We start from the raw sequence: 15,304 nt of genomic DNA on the forward strand, positions 1-15,304 counted from the left end.
GCCCTGTGGCTGTAGACCCAGAGGAGAAGGTGGGGAGGCCGGGAGTTGCGGGCCAGGGCCTGTGTTTTACCTTGTGGGGGGAAGCCCTGGGTCTGCTCTTCCTGAGACATTTTTCCCCACCCTCAATGAGTGGCCCATCAGATCCCGGGGCTGGTGCTTTGAGCCAGGGGAGGCCCGAGGACGGCTTTGCTGGCTTTGCAGGTCAGGGAGACAGTCCAGCTCCTGAAGAGGCCTTCCCAGCACACACTGCCCTGCTGAGGGTGGCCCCTGGGGGCCCATTACTAAGAACCATGTTGCAAAGTGTTGTAGGCCAGGTGTGGCTCACACTTGTAATCCCAATACTTCGGGAGGCTGAAGCAGGAGGACTGGTCTCAAGCCAGTAACTTGAGACCAGCCTGAGCAACATAGCAAGACCCTCCAGCATTCTCCCTCTGTAGGAAGCTCAGGGAGGGTTGGTGTCATCAGCCCGATGGAAATAGCACATGTACTGGGTGTCTTGTGTGTGCTGGGCCCTGGGGTGTGCTCGATGCGGTCACCTCATTTCCTCCCTGGACAAACCCCACAAGAGAGGGTACCTTTACCCTCTTTGTGTACTTATGGGATGCCTGAGGCTGTGGGCTGGTCAGTGGCTTGCTCAGGGTCACACAGGTAGCGAGTGGTGAGGCGAGGCCCTCCCACACCGGCAGTGAAGCACGTGTTTCTCTGCATTAACGTCTGGCCTCCCAGAATCCACATCTGCTCCGGCAATGCCCAGTTGTGCTGAGCGGGGCCTGAACCTGGATAACAGTGGGGGATGTGTTTTGGAGCGATGGGGCCCTGAGGACAGGCTTCCTGGGGCAGCCATGGAGGCTGGGCCCCTCCCACCAAGGAAGGGCTTAGTGGTGGGGGGCACAGGGAAAGAGCGGTGGTTCCATTGAGCCCTCGCCTGCCTTGGGCCACGGCCTCCCAGGGTGACAGCCTGGATCTGGAGAGTTTGAGAGGTGCTGGGGAGAATCCTGGCGCAGCCGGAGCTCCAGGGTAGCGTTAATGGCAGCATATCCATTGTGGGCACATGGAGGGTGACCTAGGGGGCCTCTCGGTAGAAGAGCAAAGTCTTGTGTGGCTGGACTCAGGCTCTGGGGGGGGACTTTGAGTCACTGAACATGGCTGTTTTTACCCCATCCCTTGCTTCGGAGCCAGACCCTAAATGTGATCTAAGCATAGGCCTGGGGCCTCGGGCAAGAGCGCTGTCCCTCCCTGGGCTGTAGAGGTTTGGAAAGAGAGGGGGGCCTACTGTCCCCGACTTCACTCCTGAGCTTCAGCAGTGGGAGGATGGGCCAGAGCACCTCATGGGGACGGGATGAGACGGTGGCAGGGGCCGAGGAGCTGGGGTGCGCCTGGGACTTGGAGCATACTTCCTCTTGCCTTTGGCAGCTGACCATCTGTGTTAGTGCATTCTTGGGTTGGTATAAAGAAATGCCCGAGTCTGGGTTTCATTGGTTATGCAGGACACCCCAGGAGGTGGGGTGCTGGGATCTGCTTCGTGTGAGACTCGGGAAGCTCCCAGTCATGATGGAAGGTAACGAGGAAGCAGGAGTGTCACATGGAGGCAGGGGGCAAAGGAGTGGGAGGCAGATCTCACGTGAACTGAGGGCAGGACTCATTCATCAGCGGGGGATGGCACGGAGAGCCTTTCCTGAGGGCCCCTTCCCCACGATCCCATACCTCCCCCCCCGCCCGCCCCACCAGGCCCGACTGCAACGCTGGGAATCACATTTCAACACCAGCTTTGGAGGGGGCAGGCATCCGAACCATATCACCACCCCTGAGGGCGGGGGGATGGAGGTTGCAATGCAGCCAGAGGGCAGGAACAGGTTTGCTCACCTGGGGTCTGCTCTGTGGGCTCTTCTGGGGGCACCCATCTCCCTGAGTTTCCACACCCAGACTCCATCCAGCCGTCATCTGTGGGTCCTGGGGTGGGGCCCATCTGCCTGTGGCTTCACCTGGGCCATGGAGGACAACCTTGTTTTGCACAGCGTCCCTGGGGCGGCTGCTGGAACTGAGCACAACGGATTCATATTCATTTATTGAAAGATAGGCTCCGTATTGTATAACTGGAAGGTATGGCCACAGCTAGGCCTTGTCAGAAACACACAACCGCAGGGCGGCATCAGCACAAAGGGCAGACCAGAGGGCTGAAAGTGGTCCCAGAAGAGCCAGCGTTCATTCGCTCATCCTGTGCTCATGGAGCCTGTTCCATGCTGGGCTCTGTCTTGGTGACAGGACTGTGGCAGAGACCACTGAGACGAACTCCTGCCTCCTGCAGCTCGCATTCCAAGGGAAGCCAGGCCACAGCCAGATAGCCGAGTAGAGTCAGTTATGGGGCCGAGGGCAGTGAGGGCAGCAGAGACTAAGACAAGTGTGGAGTGGTGGTGGGAATAGCAGGTGGGGGCCGGAGGTGATGCTGGGCAGGGTTCTGCAGGGAAGGCCTGAACCGCAGGAGGGACTGAGAGGAGCATGTCTAGGGCCAAGCAAAGGCCCTGGGGTGGGCCTGGGGTGTGTGCAAGGCCAGGCCGGGGTGGCTGGAGAGGAAAGAACAAGGGGAGGGGCTGGGCTGCACCAGGGTGGGGTCCACCCGGCTGGTGGTGGGTTGGTAAGGGCCTCAGCTTTTATCTGCTTTTACTGGGAGTGAGGAGGTTGTGAGCTGGCCCGGACTTAGATTTTGTCAGGATCACTGCTGTGATGAGACTAGACAGGAGGGGGTGGTGGCGCAGGGGAGCCCAGACCCCAGGAAGGCACCTCTTCACCAGTCTGAGTGAGCCGAGTGGCTGGCTCACAGGGTATGTCCACTAGCAGGATTAGTTGTCACGGTAACCTGGTAACCATGCTGCTGGATAGGGATGTGGGGCTGCTGTGATCATTTCACAGACGAGGAAAATGAGGAAAGGAGAATGTAAGGGTTTGTCCAGGGGTGGCAGAGTTGTTGACTTTTGACTTGGTGCACTGCATTGAGGCACATGCGTGAGTGTGTGCCTGGGGTTGGGCCTGCACACCCCCTGCCTAGGGCTTTGGGGAAGGTGCCTGTGACATCACGATGTCCCTGCGGGATGGCTGGAGCTGAGCATGGGCGTCCCTGGTGCTGCTCTATTCCACCCCAGCTCCCCGGAGATGTGGCTGGGGGCTCACAGCAGCTGGGCATCCCTGCACCCATACGTGCTCTCAGGGCCTTGGCATCAGCATTTGGCTAATTTACCAGGTCCCATCGCCTCTTCCACCCTAAGGGCATTTGGTGAGGAAGACATGAAGAAAACAGCAGCAGAGAGTGGTTAAGGTACTCTGGGAAAGTGAATCCGCCTTACCAGACCTGGAAATCACAGTGTAACTTAAAGATCTGTAAAAATATAACAATGAAAATGCATTTTAAGAGGCTAGCTGGAAGAACAGAGAAAAGACAGAGGTGTCATGGAAGGACGTGCCTAGAAAAGCCCCTTCCTCTGTGCATGCACCCGGCGGGCCCCTCCCACAGGGCACCCTCCATCCTGCGGAGGACCCGGGGAGGTGGGGTCACCCAGGTTAGGGATGAGGACCCTGAACCAAGGCCACAGAGTGGTGGGGTCAGGACTTGCACGTGGACATATCGTGGGTCGTGGGTGTGAGGACAGAGAACACACGCCCTGAGCCTGCTGCTCCCTCCACTACTGGCTGTGTGGCCTCGGGCAAGTTATTTAACCTCTCTGGTTTCAGCATCCACCTCTGGGGAATAGAATAAGAATAGTCCCTGTCTCACGGTGGCTGTGGGGGGTGGGCCATGAGTGAAGCCAGCACAGCTCCTGGAGCCATGCCCAGCAGGCTGGCAACCCCCGTCCGGTGCACAGGGGCCACTGTCCTGGGCCCTGTGGTGCCTGGCACTCGGGTGTGCTGGGGAAGCTTTTCCAGGCCCGCTTCTCGTTGTAAGGAATAGATTTGACTTTCATCCCTGGAGGTCACGGGAAGTGAAAGTGGGGGAGGGAGCGTGGATAGCATGGGCTGTCCCTGACGTGCCCCTCCAGGGCTCAGGGCTCACTGTTCTCACATTGAAGGTGGCTGTCCCCACGGACTGCTCTTCCATGCTTTCCAGGAGAGCCCTGAGTTTGTATAAATTATTCACCAAAAAAAAAAAAAAGAGACAAAGAGAGAGAACATCATTGGGTATGTTTGTATCTGGTTTGAAGTTTCTAACAACACATCACTTCTAAGAAAAACCCCAAGCCAAAACAAACAAACAAACAAACAAAAAAAACAAAAACAACAACAAAACAGCTGGACCACCAAGCCCTTTTCCAGGCTCCCACAGCCCCTCTGCATCCGGTGTGGCCGAGAAAGCCCGAGGGGCAGCATCTGTAGGTGTTCTGGGACGTCCCAGGCCTCCGCCTTACGATGGCATCTGAAGAATGCCCAGCATGTGTCTGGATGAAGGTGCAGGTACTTGCTCGGCTCTGGCAGCCTGGCGGGAGCCCTCTCCCTCCTCCCAGGCAGAGATGCTCCTCTGTGCGGCGCAGTCACCACCTCTGGGAAATCCATGCTCAACATCTGTCTTGATTTCCCATCCTTGCTGGGATGGGTCTCCCAAACTTCTAGGCCCAGTAGGGCCAGCTGCTCTTCTCCTGGGCTGGCATCTCCTCTCCCACAGCTGGACAGTTACAGCGCCCTCCCCTGAAAAGCCTTTTCCAGCCTGAACGCAGCGGCTATGGAGTCGTTTGGATGGACTCCTTAAGCCTCAGTCTCAGTGCTGAATGGTGGTGCTGCCGTCAGCACCAGTGGGCCCGTCCCTTGCTCCTCCTGCCTCTCTGCCTTTAGACCCCAAGGCAGCCACCCCCCACGGGCACTTGCAGAGCACCTCCTGTGTTCCGGGCTTGGTTCCGGGCACAAGGGATGGAGGTGACTGAGACCCTGCCACAGGCCTCCACAGCTTTGGTGGCGGATGAGTGAGTGGAGGGGTCAGAGGGCCCCTATGGGGGTGGGGCAGGGCCGTGCTCATGACCTGGGTGTGCAGCTGGGCCTGTGGGGTCATGGCCAGTGAGCTCCGTTCATCACGGGCAACCATCTAGTGGAGACGCATTTGCTCAGTGGGTCTGTGGGAGCAGCTGGTACCCAGGCCCAAGGGGTGGGTAGGGAAGAGGGTGTGGGGACACCCCACCCTGACCACCCACTGCAGGTAGCTCTGGGGTGGGGGCAGGTGGGCTGAGCTGGGCCACCTGGCAGGTGTGGCGCTTGCCCTCTCCCGGCCTCTCCCAGGTGACCTGTTGGGGGATTTCAGGTCATGTCACACATCCTTCCCAGTAGGCATCCTCCCGACTCACAGCCAAGCCAGAGGAGGGCCTATGGCTCCATCCTGTCCCAGAGAGTGTGTCAGGTGGGAACACCTACCGGCAGGCAGACAGAGAGCCTCTGGGGCTGCTCCTGGAGAGGGTGGGTGGTCTCAGGGGAAGAGGCAGATACTGAGGCCAACAACTTCGGGCCCCTGTGTTTTGGAGTCTGGTGCAGAGCTGCCTTCCCATGGCCCATCCGGTGGCCAGGCACGACCACCACCCCTTGCTGGCCTTATCTTTTGTGGGACTGCCCAGCGGGCCCAGCCAATAGGGGCCACTTCTGAGGCATCCAGAATCTCAGGCCCAGTGTGCCTGTGTTCCTGGGGCGGTGGCCCAGGTCTGCGACGTTTACCTAAGAGCTCGGGTGTGGCCTCTTGGAAAACAGCACCCGCTCACATCCCGTCCTTCCAGGCCTGGCGCACCTCTTACTCAAGAGGAGAATTAATCCATGGGCCTCAGGTGAAATGCCAGCTTCCACCCCCGGGACTCATGTGTGCGACTCCCAGATGTGTGAGCACCTCCTGCGTGCAGATGCTGGGCCAGCTGCAAGGACACTGCAGGGTCATGCCCAGGGGCTCTCCTGGAGGGGGCACAGTGTCTTAGGGGGGCCACACAGCAGGAGCAGAAACCACAGGAGCACTTGAACCCGGCTGGAAACCCCCCCGGAGGCTTTCTGCTAGAGGGGGCACCGGGGCGAGGTGGAGGCACCAGGGTAAGGTGGGGGCTGTTGTAGCAGCTCTGGGATCTGCGCCTTCCCTGAGAATAAAAACACGGCACACGGCATTTGGAGAACGCTTGTGGTTTATACAGCGCTTGCACCGCCAGACTCTCCTGGGTGCCCCGCTGGGCCCCTGAGATGGGTTTTCTGGTCCCAGCAGACTCATGAATGCCGGTCTCAGGGGAAAGGGGCTCCAGAACGTTTCTGTGAATTGTCTCAACATTCTTGTGAGGCAGGTATGATCATCCCCATTCTACAGATTAGAAAACTGAGGCTCAGACAGCTGGAGGGCCGTGTTCACCGTCTTTGCCCTTGCTGCTCCACACCCCGGTGGCCACCCCAGACTCCTCCGGCTTTTCCCGGGAGCTTTTGCCTGGCATGTTTTGCTCTCCTGATTTTGAGCACACCCCAAGACTTTCCTTCTGCTCATTACCAGGGCAGCGGAGGGTCTGGGGTGCAAGGAGAGAGAGGGACCCTGTAGTGGCTGAGACATGGTGGGGGACTGCTCCAAAGCCCAGCAGCCCTTGGAGAATGTGGCCAAAGCCCCAGACCTCTCCCCAGAAATGTCCAGGGATACGTGCTTGTCATACACACCTTTGGCAGCCACCCCCAGGGACTCCAGGTTGAGAAGCTCTGGCCTGAGCGAGACCCAGACTCCCACCCCCAGCTGTTGACAAGAGGTAATGACCCCACTAGTGATGGGCCCTCGAAGCCTCCATCCACCCCTGCCTCTGCTCACCCCGGCCATGACCCCAGCCTGGCTCACAGCCGGACGTCCATCCAGCAGAAGGTAAAGGGGCACCTGAGCCCATGGGCAGGCTCTCATGGGACCACCGGCAACATCTCAGCCTTGGAGATGAAAGGGCAGCCTTGGCTGGGTCAGGGAGCGGGGCACATGAGTGTGTTCCGGTCCAGTAGAGATGCTTTCGAGGGCAAAGCTGTGCAGCACCGTTGTTAAGAGAGAGGCTTTTGGGATCAGGAATATTTGGCTTTGAACTTCAGCTCTGCTCCTTCCCAGCCTCCCTCCTCAGAGCTTCAGTTTTTCATTTGTGAAATGGGGATGGGGAAAGCACCCACCTCATGGGCCTCGCTAGCAGGCTCTGGGTCTCTGGCGGCCACGGTCACGCGTGTTCCCCAGCGTGCAGGGGCGTCTCTTTCCATACGTGCTTCTGGCAGTGTTGCACAGCGTTGCACAGCTTGGCGGCCTCCTGGCTCCTGCACCAGAAGCTTGGGCCCAGGGCACACTGGTCAGTGCCCAGGAGTGGGGTCCTGGGGCCGTGGCAGGCCCCAACCTTCTTGCACACAGCCACGGGGTCCATCATGTCCTTGAGACTCTCAATGAGCACGGGCTCGTACTGGGTGACGAAGTGCTTGCACTGAATCATATAGGGCAGCGGCAGGATGCTGCAGCCACCCTTGAAGGCCATCAGGATGTCTCGCTTCGTGCTCTTGCTCTCCAGGTTGTGGGAGGACACCGTGAGCAGCCTCTTGCACCCATTGCAGAAGCTGCCCTGGTTCTCCGCGTCCCACTCTGGGGACGGCACGATGGCATAGGCATCATGGACTGCCCGGGCCCGCCTCCGGTTGCCACACAGACGGATGAACTTGCACACCTTCTCTGGGGTGATTTTGGCCACAAGCTGCACCAAGGAGGGGCTGTAGGTGTCCACCAAGATGATGCACTCCTTCGTGATAGAGGTAGGCATTACCGAGCACACGCGCTCCAGGGCATGGGTGATCATGAGCTCAGAGCTGTTGGACATGAGCCAGTGGTCCAGCTTCTGCACCACGTTCATGCACACCTCACAGGTCACACCGGCCTTCATCTGCATCTCGCTCTGTTTCCTTGGCAACCCCAGCTCCAGGGAGGGGACCCCGTCCATGGCCACTACTTGAGTCAAACGGGCAGGTGCCCCTAGCTCCTCACAGAATCCCCCCTTCCTGCAGAGCTCCTGCGTGGGGAGAAGCCTCAGTGCTTGGTCAGCAGGGACAAAAAACTGGAAGAGGTAGTTCTTGCAGAGGACAGCCAGGCCAGGCCCCAAGGACTCACACTGCTCCTGGATGTTCAGGTCGGCCAAGGTCAAGTTGGACCGGACAGCCTCCTGGAGTCGGGAGACCTGCCGTACACAGTCTTGGCACAGAGCTCCTTCAGGTGCCTGGTGGGGGTGGAAGGTAAGGGGCCCATTGGCCATGAATGGAGCCACAGCCTCAAAGGTGTCCTCTTTGGAGAGTGGCCTCAGGGTGGCCAGGTGCCTCTGCAGCGGCTCACAGAGGCTGAGCGCTGTGCACACCTGTGCCGGGGCGCTGTCCGGGGCCCCACGGAGCATGCTCAGGATGGCCGAACTGTGGGCATCCACCATCCACTTGCATCTGGCTGAAGACTCCTGGCTGGGGAGCCACTCACAGGTCTTCATCACCAAAGCCAGGATGTCAGACTCCGGGGCGTCAGGGTTCAGCCCATTGCCAGCGGCGGCTGCTATGTCCTGGCATACATCGCAGGGCAGAGACTTCGCGGTGGGTTTGTTCCAAACGGCCCCTTGGCAGTACCCCACAGCCCCGCACCTGGCAGCTGTCTGCAGATCCTGACACCACACCGTGGAGCCCTTTGCACACTCCTGGGGGCCTGAGGTTGGGCTGGCCCTGGTGGCCCCCAGGAGGCTGGGCAGGAGGAGCAGGGCACACAGCATGCTGCCCAGGGACTCTCTGGCTCCAGAGTACCCAGCAGTGGCTGCTGCTATAAACCTGGCTCTCCTGCCTGGCCCCAGAGGAGGCGCAGAAGGGCGGCCCCACCTCCTGGCCACTCCCACAGCCTGACTCACACCCTGTGCCTGGGGATTCCTGGCCTCTTCGCCTTTGCTCTTGGAGTGCCTGGAACACTATCCCTCCCCTCTTTTCCCCTGGATAAGATAAACTCTTAGCAGTTTTCTGAGCCTAGCTGATACGTGAATGAAGCTCGGCTCCTAGGAAGCCCTCCTGGCCCCTGGGCTGTGTCCCCCACCCTCCCCCTGCTGCAGTAGTTCCTGGGGTTCCCTTCCCTGCAGCTCACTGTCCTCTCCTGACTTGTGTGGCCTGGGTCCTCTCCTGGAATGTGAGCCCCCCTCACACCCCGAGGAGTCTCTGCCCCCATTCTGGGAGGTACAGAAAGGCACCCTCTGCTTTATTTGCTGAAGATCGAGTGTTCCCAACGACTGGCCACCCCCTGGATGCCGCTGTTTTCTAATGTGGCCTCAGGGCCACGTGCCCAGCTGGGGTTCTGCCCCTGGCTGTGCTGTTCGGGGAGTTAGTCTCTTTGAGCTTCAGGTCTTAAACTGTGAAGTGGGAGAGCTGTAGACCTCACTGCCACACCGCAAAAGCCACTTGCAAACTCAGGTCCTGAGCCCAGCCGGTTTCTTCATTCTAGAAATGTCAATCAAAGGCTGAGTGTGGGCTGGTCTGTAGTAGGCGTAGATTAAATGTTTGTTGAAGGTACACACACACAAAAGAGGTTTGTTTCGTTTCTGTGTCATCTGTTATCTTATCTTTTTCTTCTTCCTTAGTTTTTAAAATAGTTCTTAGGCAAGAGAGTCAGCTGGGTGAGCACGCACAGGCGCCTTGCATCGGATCCTGTTCATTAAGTGGAGAAATCTGGAGTCGGCCTCGCCTCTGGCCTAATTGCCAAACAGCGATGGAGTGGGTAGGCCAGAGGTTTGATGGCAGGGGGCTCCCCTAGCCCCACATGTGGGTGTCCTCAGCTCAGCTTCCTGGGCTTGGGTGCCCTGTAGGAACACACTTCCCAGTTATGTGGGTCGGGCAGCCTGGCCTGAAATTGCAATAGCCACACATGAGGAATGCGATAGTGCAGGGTGCTTCCCACCAGCCCTCCTGCTGGGTACAGGGGTCAGGAAGAGAAGACGGAAAATAGGATTTGCTGAGTTCTTGCAGTGACTTCCAAGGACTCTGGTTGCTGGGGACCAGTGGAGGGGACAGTCTTAGGGAACAGGTGAGCCTGGGTGTGCTCAGCTGCAGGATGGCAGCTGGCCAGCACGTCCAGGTCATACCCCAGGTGGGGCTGGAGACGTGGGTGTCCTTATCTGGACTTGGCTCAGCCAAGCACGTGTTGATGCATTTCTATGGGCTTATGATGGGCCTGCCATTCATTCAGTCCATCGCCTGACATTCCCAGGGCACCCACTCGCATCCCACCAGGACTTTGGGCACCAGGCTGAAGCAAACAGAAGGGCCTGCCCCTTGGCGTGAACGCAGCTGTGTGCCAGACTTCCTGCGAGTCCCTTGAGACCCCACCCCCACGGCGCTGCCTTGGTCTCTTGCACTGAGGGGGTGCGACCCAGGAGGCCAGAATGTCCTCCTCATCCTGACATCCCTTGAGCCTAGCACAACATCCCGATAATGAAGGACTTCTTGGCTCGGCATTGTCTTTGTAAGATTGACCCATGCTGCTGTGTTTAGCTGTAGAGCCGACATTGTGGTTTCTGGGTAGAACTCCACTGGGCAGGTGGAATGCCCCACTGGGCCCTGGGTGTGTATTAATTAGGTCAGTGCACCACCGTGGATTTGTCTACTCTACCCTTGATGGGCCTTTGGAACAATTCCACTTGGGAGCCAGTAGGAGTAACGCTGCCCCGAACACTTCTGTGTATGTCTTGGATGCACACGTGTCTTCCCTTCTCTGCTGGGTTTTATGGAGGAGCGGCACGGATTGGGCATGCGTCATGTGTGTTGAGCAGGTACTGCTGGATCACTTTCCAAAGTGGTTGTGCCCGTTCCCACTCCCCTCAGCAGCATTTGAGGAATTCTGATTGCTCCATGTCTGTTTTGTTTCGGGGACTGGGGTGTTTTCCAACACCAACGACCGATTCTTACAGATGCCGACTGGGAGCCCTGTAATTCCTTTCAGTTCTGACACCAACTACCTGGAGTTAGCACAGGCCCCACACGTTAAGGGCTCAGCCCCCACTTTAGATGCTAATAATCACAGGTCCGAGGTTGGCACCTGTACTTCTCATGAAGTGGCTATAAACCAGGGTCCTGAGACCCCCTCCTCAGGTTTGATAATTCTCTAGGGTGGCTCATAGGACTCAGGAGACCGTTTGCTTACATTTCTTATTTATCATGAAAGATATGACTCAGGAGGCTGTGTACAAGGCAAGGACTAGGGGCCGGGGTGCAAGGCTTCCACACCCTCTGGGTGTGCCACCCTCCTCACGCCCCCATGTGTTCACCAACCCAGAAGCTCATCAAACCGCATTGTCCAAGAGTTTTTCCAGAGTTTAATCTCCAGCAGCCCCCACCCCTTCCCAGAGGCCAGGCGGTGGGGCTGGAAGTTCCTGTCCTCGAATGGCTTGGTCTTTCTGGTGACCAGCCCCATCAGAGGCCATCTAGGGACCCCACTGTAGGTCACCTCATTAGCATAAACTCAGGTGTGGTCAGAGGGGGTCATTATGAACAACGAAATACACTTCTGTCACTCAGCAAATTCCAAGGGTTGGAGCTCTGTGCCAGAAAGTGGGGACAAAACCAAACACATTTTTTTTTATGCCATGGGGGGGATGATGTTGGATTACTTAAAGGATGGCTGCAAGAAGGGTACAAGGCACTCCCGAGTACCTTTGCCCAGACACACCTGCCCCACTTGTTTCGAGGTTCTCACTGCCCCTCCCTCCTTTCCTCTCACCTGTCTGTCCACCTACCTAGCCACCTACCTGTCTGTCCACACACGTATATATTTGCACATAATTTTTTTATAACCTTCGAGCGTAGGTGGAGACATTGTATCTCTTTACCCCAGTTACTTTGGTGCCTATTTCCTAAGGACCAGGACATTCTCTCATAACCATGGCGCATTTATGAAAATAAAGAACTGTGGTGTGGATACAATACTAGAATTTAACCCACAGCCCAGTTCAGCTTTACCAGCAGCCCCAGTGCTGCCCCATGTGGCATTGATGTCCCAGGTCCAGCCCCAGTCCAGGCTCACACGATGCAATTCCTGGTCATGGTGCCTCAGAGGCCTTCCATCAGGAGCTGATGGCAGCTTTGTGTTTTCTTTTGTAGCACTGGGGAACCAGCTGGTTATTTTGTAGAATGTCCCTCTGTGCAGGTCTGACTGGGCTTTCCTCTTGACCAGACCCAGGTCATGCATCGTGTGGGGGACCATTGTTGATTTATCAACATGTGTGATCTTTGATCACTTGGAGAAGATCTACCAGCTTCCTTCTCTGTAAAGTTATTTCCCACTTGTAATTAATAAGCAACATTTAGAAAGGTATTTTGAAAATATGTAACTATCTTGTTCCTCATCAAATGTTTATGCATTTATTTGAGCACCTGCCCATCATTTTCTACCTCTGTCTTCCTTCTCTATTGATTAGTTTGTATTCTTCTGTGAATAAAAAAGCTTTATCTCACCTTCCTCTCTCCTTCCTTCTGTTCCCTTTCTCCTCCCTCCCTCCCTGCCTCTCTTTTTCCTTCCTTCCTCTTTCCTTTTTTCTTTTTTAAAAGACTCAGAATTATTTTTTACTTATGTTTTTTTTAAAAAAAGCTTATTTAATAGACTATAACCCAATACACCTGTCCCACTTGCTTCGAGGTTCTCACTACCCGTCCCTCCTTTCCTCTCAGCTGTCCACCTACCTAGTCACCTACCCATCTGTCCCCCCACACGTATATATTTGCACATACTTTTTTCATATCATTCATTGCTTTTGATGCCTAAATTGTCCCAGATGTGATCTGTGGGAGTCCCCTCAGGCATCCTTCTTTGGCACTTCTGTACTTTCCAGTACAGGACATGTTCCAGGCTCATCTTTTTTATTCCTTGAACCAGCCCTGGAATCAGCCTGTTCTCCAGGGAACATGGTGTTTAGAAACCAAGATCTGGATATGAAATGTGCTCATTGCTCCTGTGCTGTCGTGGCTTTTAGGCCCTCTGAGTGAAAACCTTACCTCTTCCTGACATGGGGTGAAAGAGGAAGGAAGGAAGGAGTTTGTATATATATATACAAACACACACATGTGTATATATAACATATTCATCCATCCATCTTCACAAGACTACGAGTTCATACTGATACTTCCAACACTCAGTGCAGTGTAACTCCCCTGCCCAACAGTGAGAGGCTTGGCTCCCGTGATTTTTAACTTATTTACCCCTTACTGAACCCTAGAATATATCCAAGACATTTTAGAAACACCAATCCATAGCACTGTGAAATGCAAACCCTGCTAACTAGAGCTCTCTCTTGCTACACGTTTCTTTTTATTCTGCTGAGATAAATTTCACCTACAGCTAAACGCACACATCTTCACACACCTGCAGAACGCACACCCTAGTCAAGGGGCAGAATGGTCCTGCGTGCTCCTTCCCAGTTACTTGTCAATGAGAGCAAACACTTTTCTTCCACAGATTAATTTTGCCTGTTCTTGAACCTTATATTGGTGGAGTTGATCAGGAGGGAAAGGATGTCCTCCATCCCTGCCTCTTTCGCTTGATGTTATGAGATCCAGGCATGTTGTTCCCACAACTGTAGGCTGTTCCTGCACCTTGCTAGGCAGTGCTTCATTGTGTGGCTTTCTGACACTCTATTTATCCACCATGAGCTGGCATGGGGTGGTTTCCAGTTTGGGGTTATTCAAACATGGCTGCTCCAAACATCTTGGTGACGTCAGATGGTGTGCAGAATGTTTCTGTAGGGTGTGCACCTGTGGGGGCAGGTGGGTATGTGCTGAGCAGATTCCCCAGGACTTCTCCGGAGTGACCACACCAGCTGCTGTCACCCACCCGTGTTGCTGGTGCTGGTTGCTGCCTCTGGCTCTGATTTCACCCCTTCAGAAAATGCAGAGAATGGTATCACACACATTCATCCGCCACCCACACTTTAACAAATGCTACCATTGGCTGTATTTATTTATTTTTTTGTAAACCCCATTTGTTTCAAAAAGCTACTTGCAAGGTATTCGCATTTTCTCCCCAAGTAAAGACGAGCCTGGCCACAATGGAATTAGGGAGCGGGGGAGGAGGCTGCCTTGTGGGTAGGACCCTGACCTGGAGCCTGGGACCAGGGAGGAGGGAACAAAGAGGGGAGCTCTCTCCCCAAATAATTGTTCTGGGGGGACAGAGCCTGCCTGTGGCTTGCTTCAAGGACAGCCATGTTTCAGAGAGTATAAGGGAGGGTTTGATGCTGACCAAGGGAGAGCATGAATAGGAACAACATGCTTACCTCCAATTTCTGAGGCTTTGGCCCTTTCACCCCCATTTCACCATTGGCCCTTGTGGCCCTGCCATGCAGAAGGGAAGGGGTTACCTGGTGTACACAGTGCCACATGCTACCGTTCCTCTCTCTGAATGAGGAGGGGCAGGGTAACAGAGTTGCCTCCTTCTCCTGAAGCCCAGTGGGGCTTGCCCAGCCTGCTCTGGAACTTGGGGCCTAGACAGCACCACCTTACCTGTATCCCATCCCCTCTGCCTGGTCACCAGCTGCTGCCACTTGCTCCCTGCCCACTCCCATGCTGCCTCTCCTCCCCTCTGCCCTTCCCAAGTCTCCTGGGTGACCCTCCTGTCCCTCTCTGGGGCCCAGCTTCATTGCCCGGCCACATGGGGCCTCGAGGGTGGGAATCATGGGTCACTCATTTCACAAGCATTTTCCAAGCCCTGCTGTGAGCTGCGTGGTGGGGGCTGCTGGGTACTAGGGGCTCATTGGGGATGAAGATAGATGAGGAGTGGCTCTTTGCGGTGGAGAGACAGACCATGAATGAGTGACCATGAAGTGACTACTCAAATGGCAGGCAGAAGGGAGTTCCGTGGGGTGAGACCGTGGGGGAAGGTGGAGATTTGGGGAGAGGTGATGCTATCGGTCCCTGGGAAGCAGGTGTGAGCTCAGCACTGGGATAAAGTGGGTACCCAGGGGAAAGCACCCCAAGAGGGGGACTCGGCAAGGGCAAAGGCCCCAGTGTGGGCACAAGCTGCCAACTGAGTAGCAGGGAGGGTCAGAGGGCAGGTGAAGAGTGAGGCTAGAAGGAGTTGTTGGCTGCTTCTGGGAAGATGGAGGTGGCATTTCCCAAATACTGCCTTTGCAAAAGCTGGAAAGAGCCGCACCCCAGGTGAGGGGCAGCCTGAGGCCAGGGTCGGGGCTGCTTCCAGGTGAGCAGCAGTTGTGGGAAAGGCGCTGCATACAGAGGCCTGCTTCTGCCTGGCAGAGCTGGGCAGTGAGTGGGGACAGCCTGATGAACTGGGTGAGGGTGGCTGGAGGCTAAGTGGGATGCC

At 56.1% G+C, this 15,304-nt stretch overlaps 2 protein-coding genes across 6 annotated transcripts in view; one reads left to right on the forward strand and one right to left on the reverse strand.

Moving 5' to 3' along the window:
• The window catches only part of SORCS2 (sortilin related VPS10 domain containing receptor 2), a 557,572-nt gene that overhangs the window by 239,351 nt on the left and 302,917 nt on the right, over positions 1-15,304 (forward strand). The window lies entirely within an intron of this gene.
• PSAPL1 (prosaposin like 1) lies at positions 2,745-8,796 on the reverse strand. Its single transcript, XM_003816456.5, has one exon. The coding sequence runs from the start codon at positions 8,730-8,732 to the stop codon at positions 7,167-7,169; it is 1,566 nt and encodes a 521-aa protein (XP_003816504.1). The 5' UTR covers positions 8,733-8,796; the 3' UTR covers positions 2,745-7,166.

This window comes from Pan paniscus, chromosome 3 (genome assembly GCF_029289425.2).
Source record: "Pan paniscus chromosome 3, NHGRI_mPanPan1-v2.0_pri, whole genome shotgun sequence".
In the NCBI taxonomy this organism is placed as follows: Eukaryota; Metazoa; Chordata; class Mammalia; order Primates; family Hominidae; genus Pan; species Pan paniscus.

Bases quoted from the DNA above. Each gene is read 5' to 3' on its own strand.
- PSAPL1 (XM_003816456.5), bottom strand. From the start codon at position 8,732: ATGCTGTGTGCCCTGCTCCTCCTGCCCAGCCTCCTGGGGGCCACCAGG.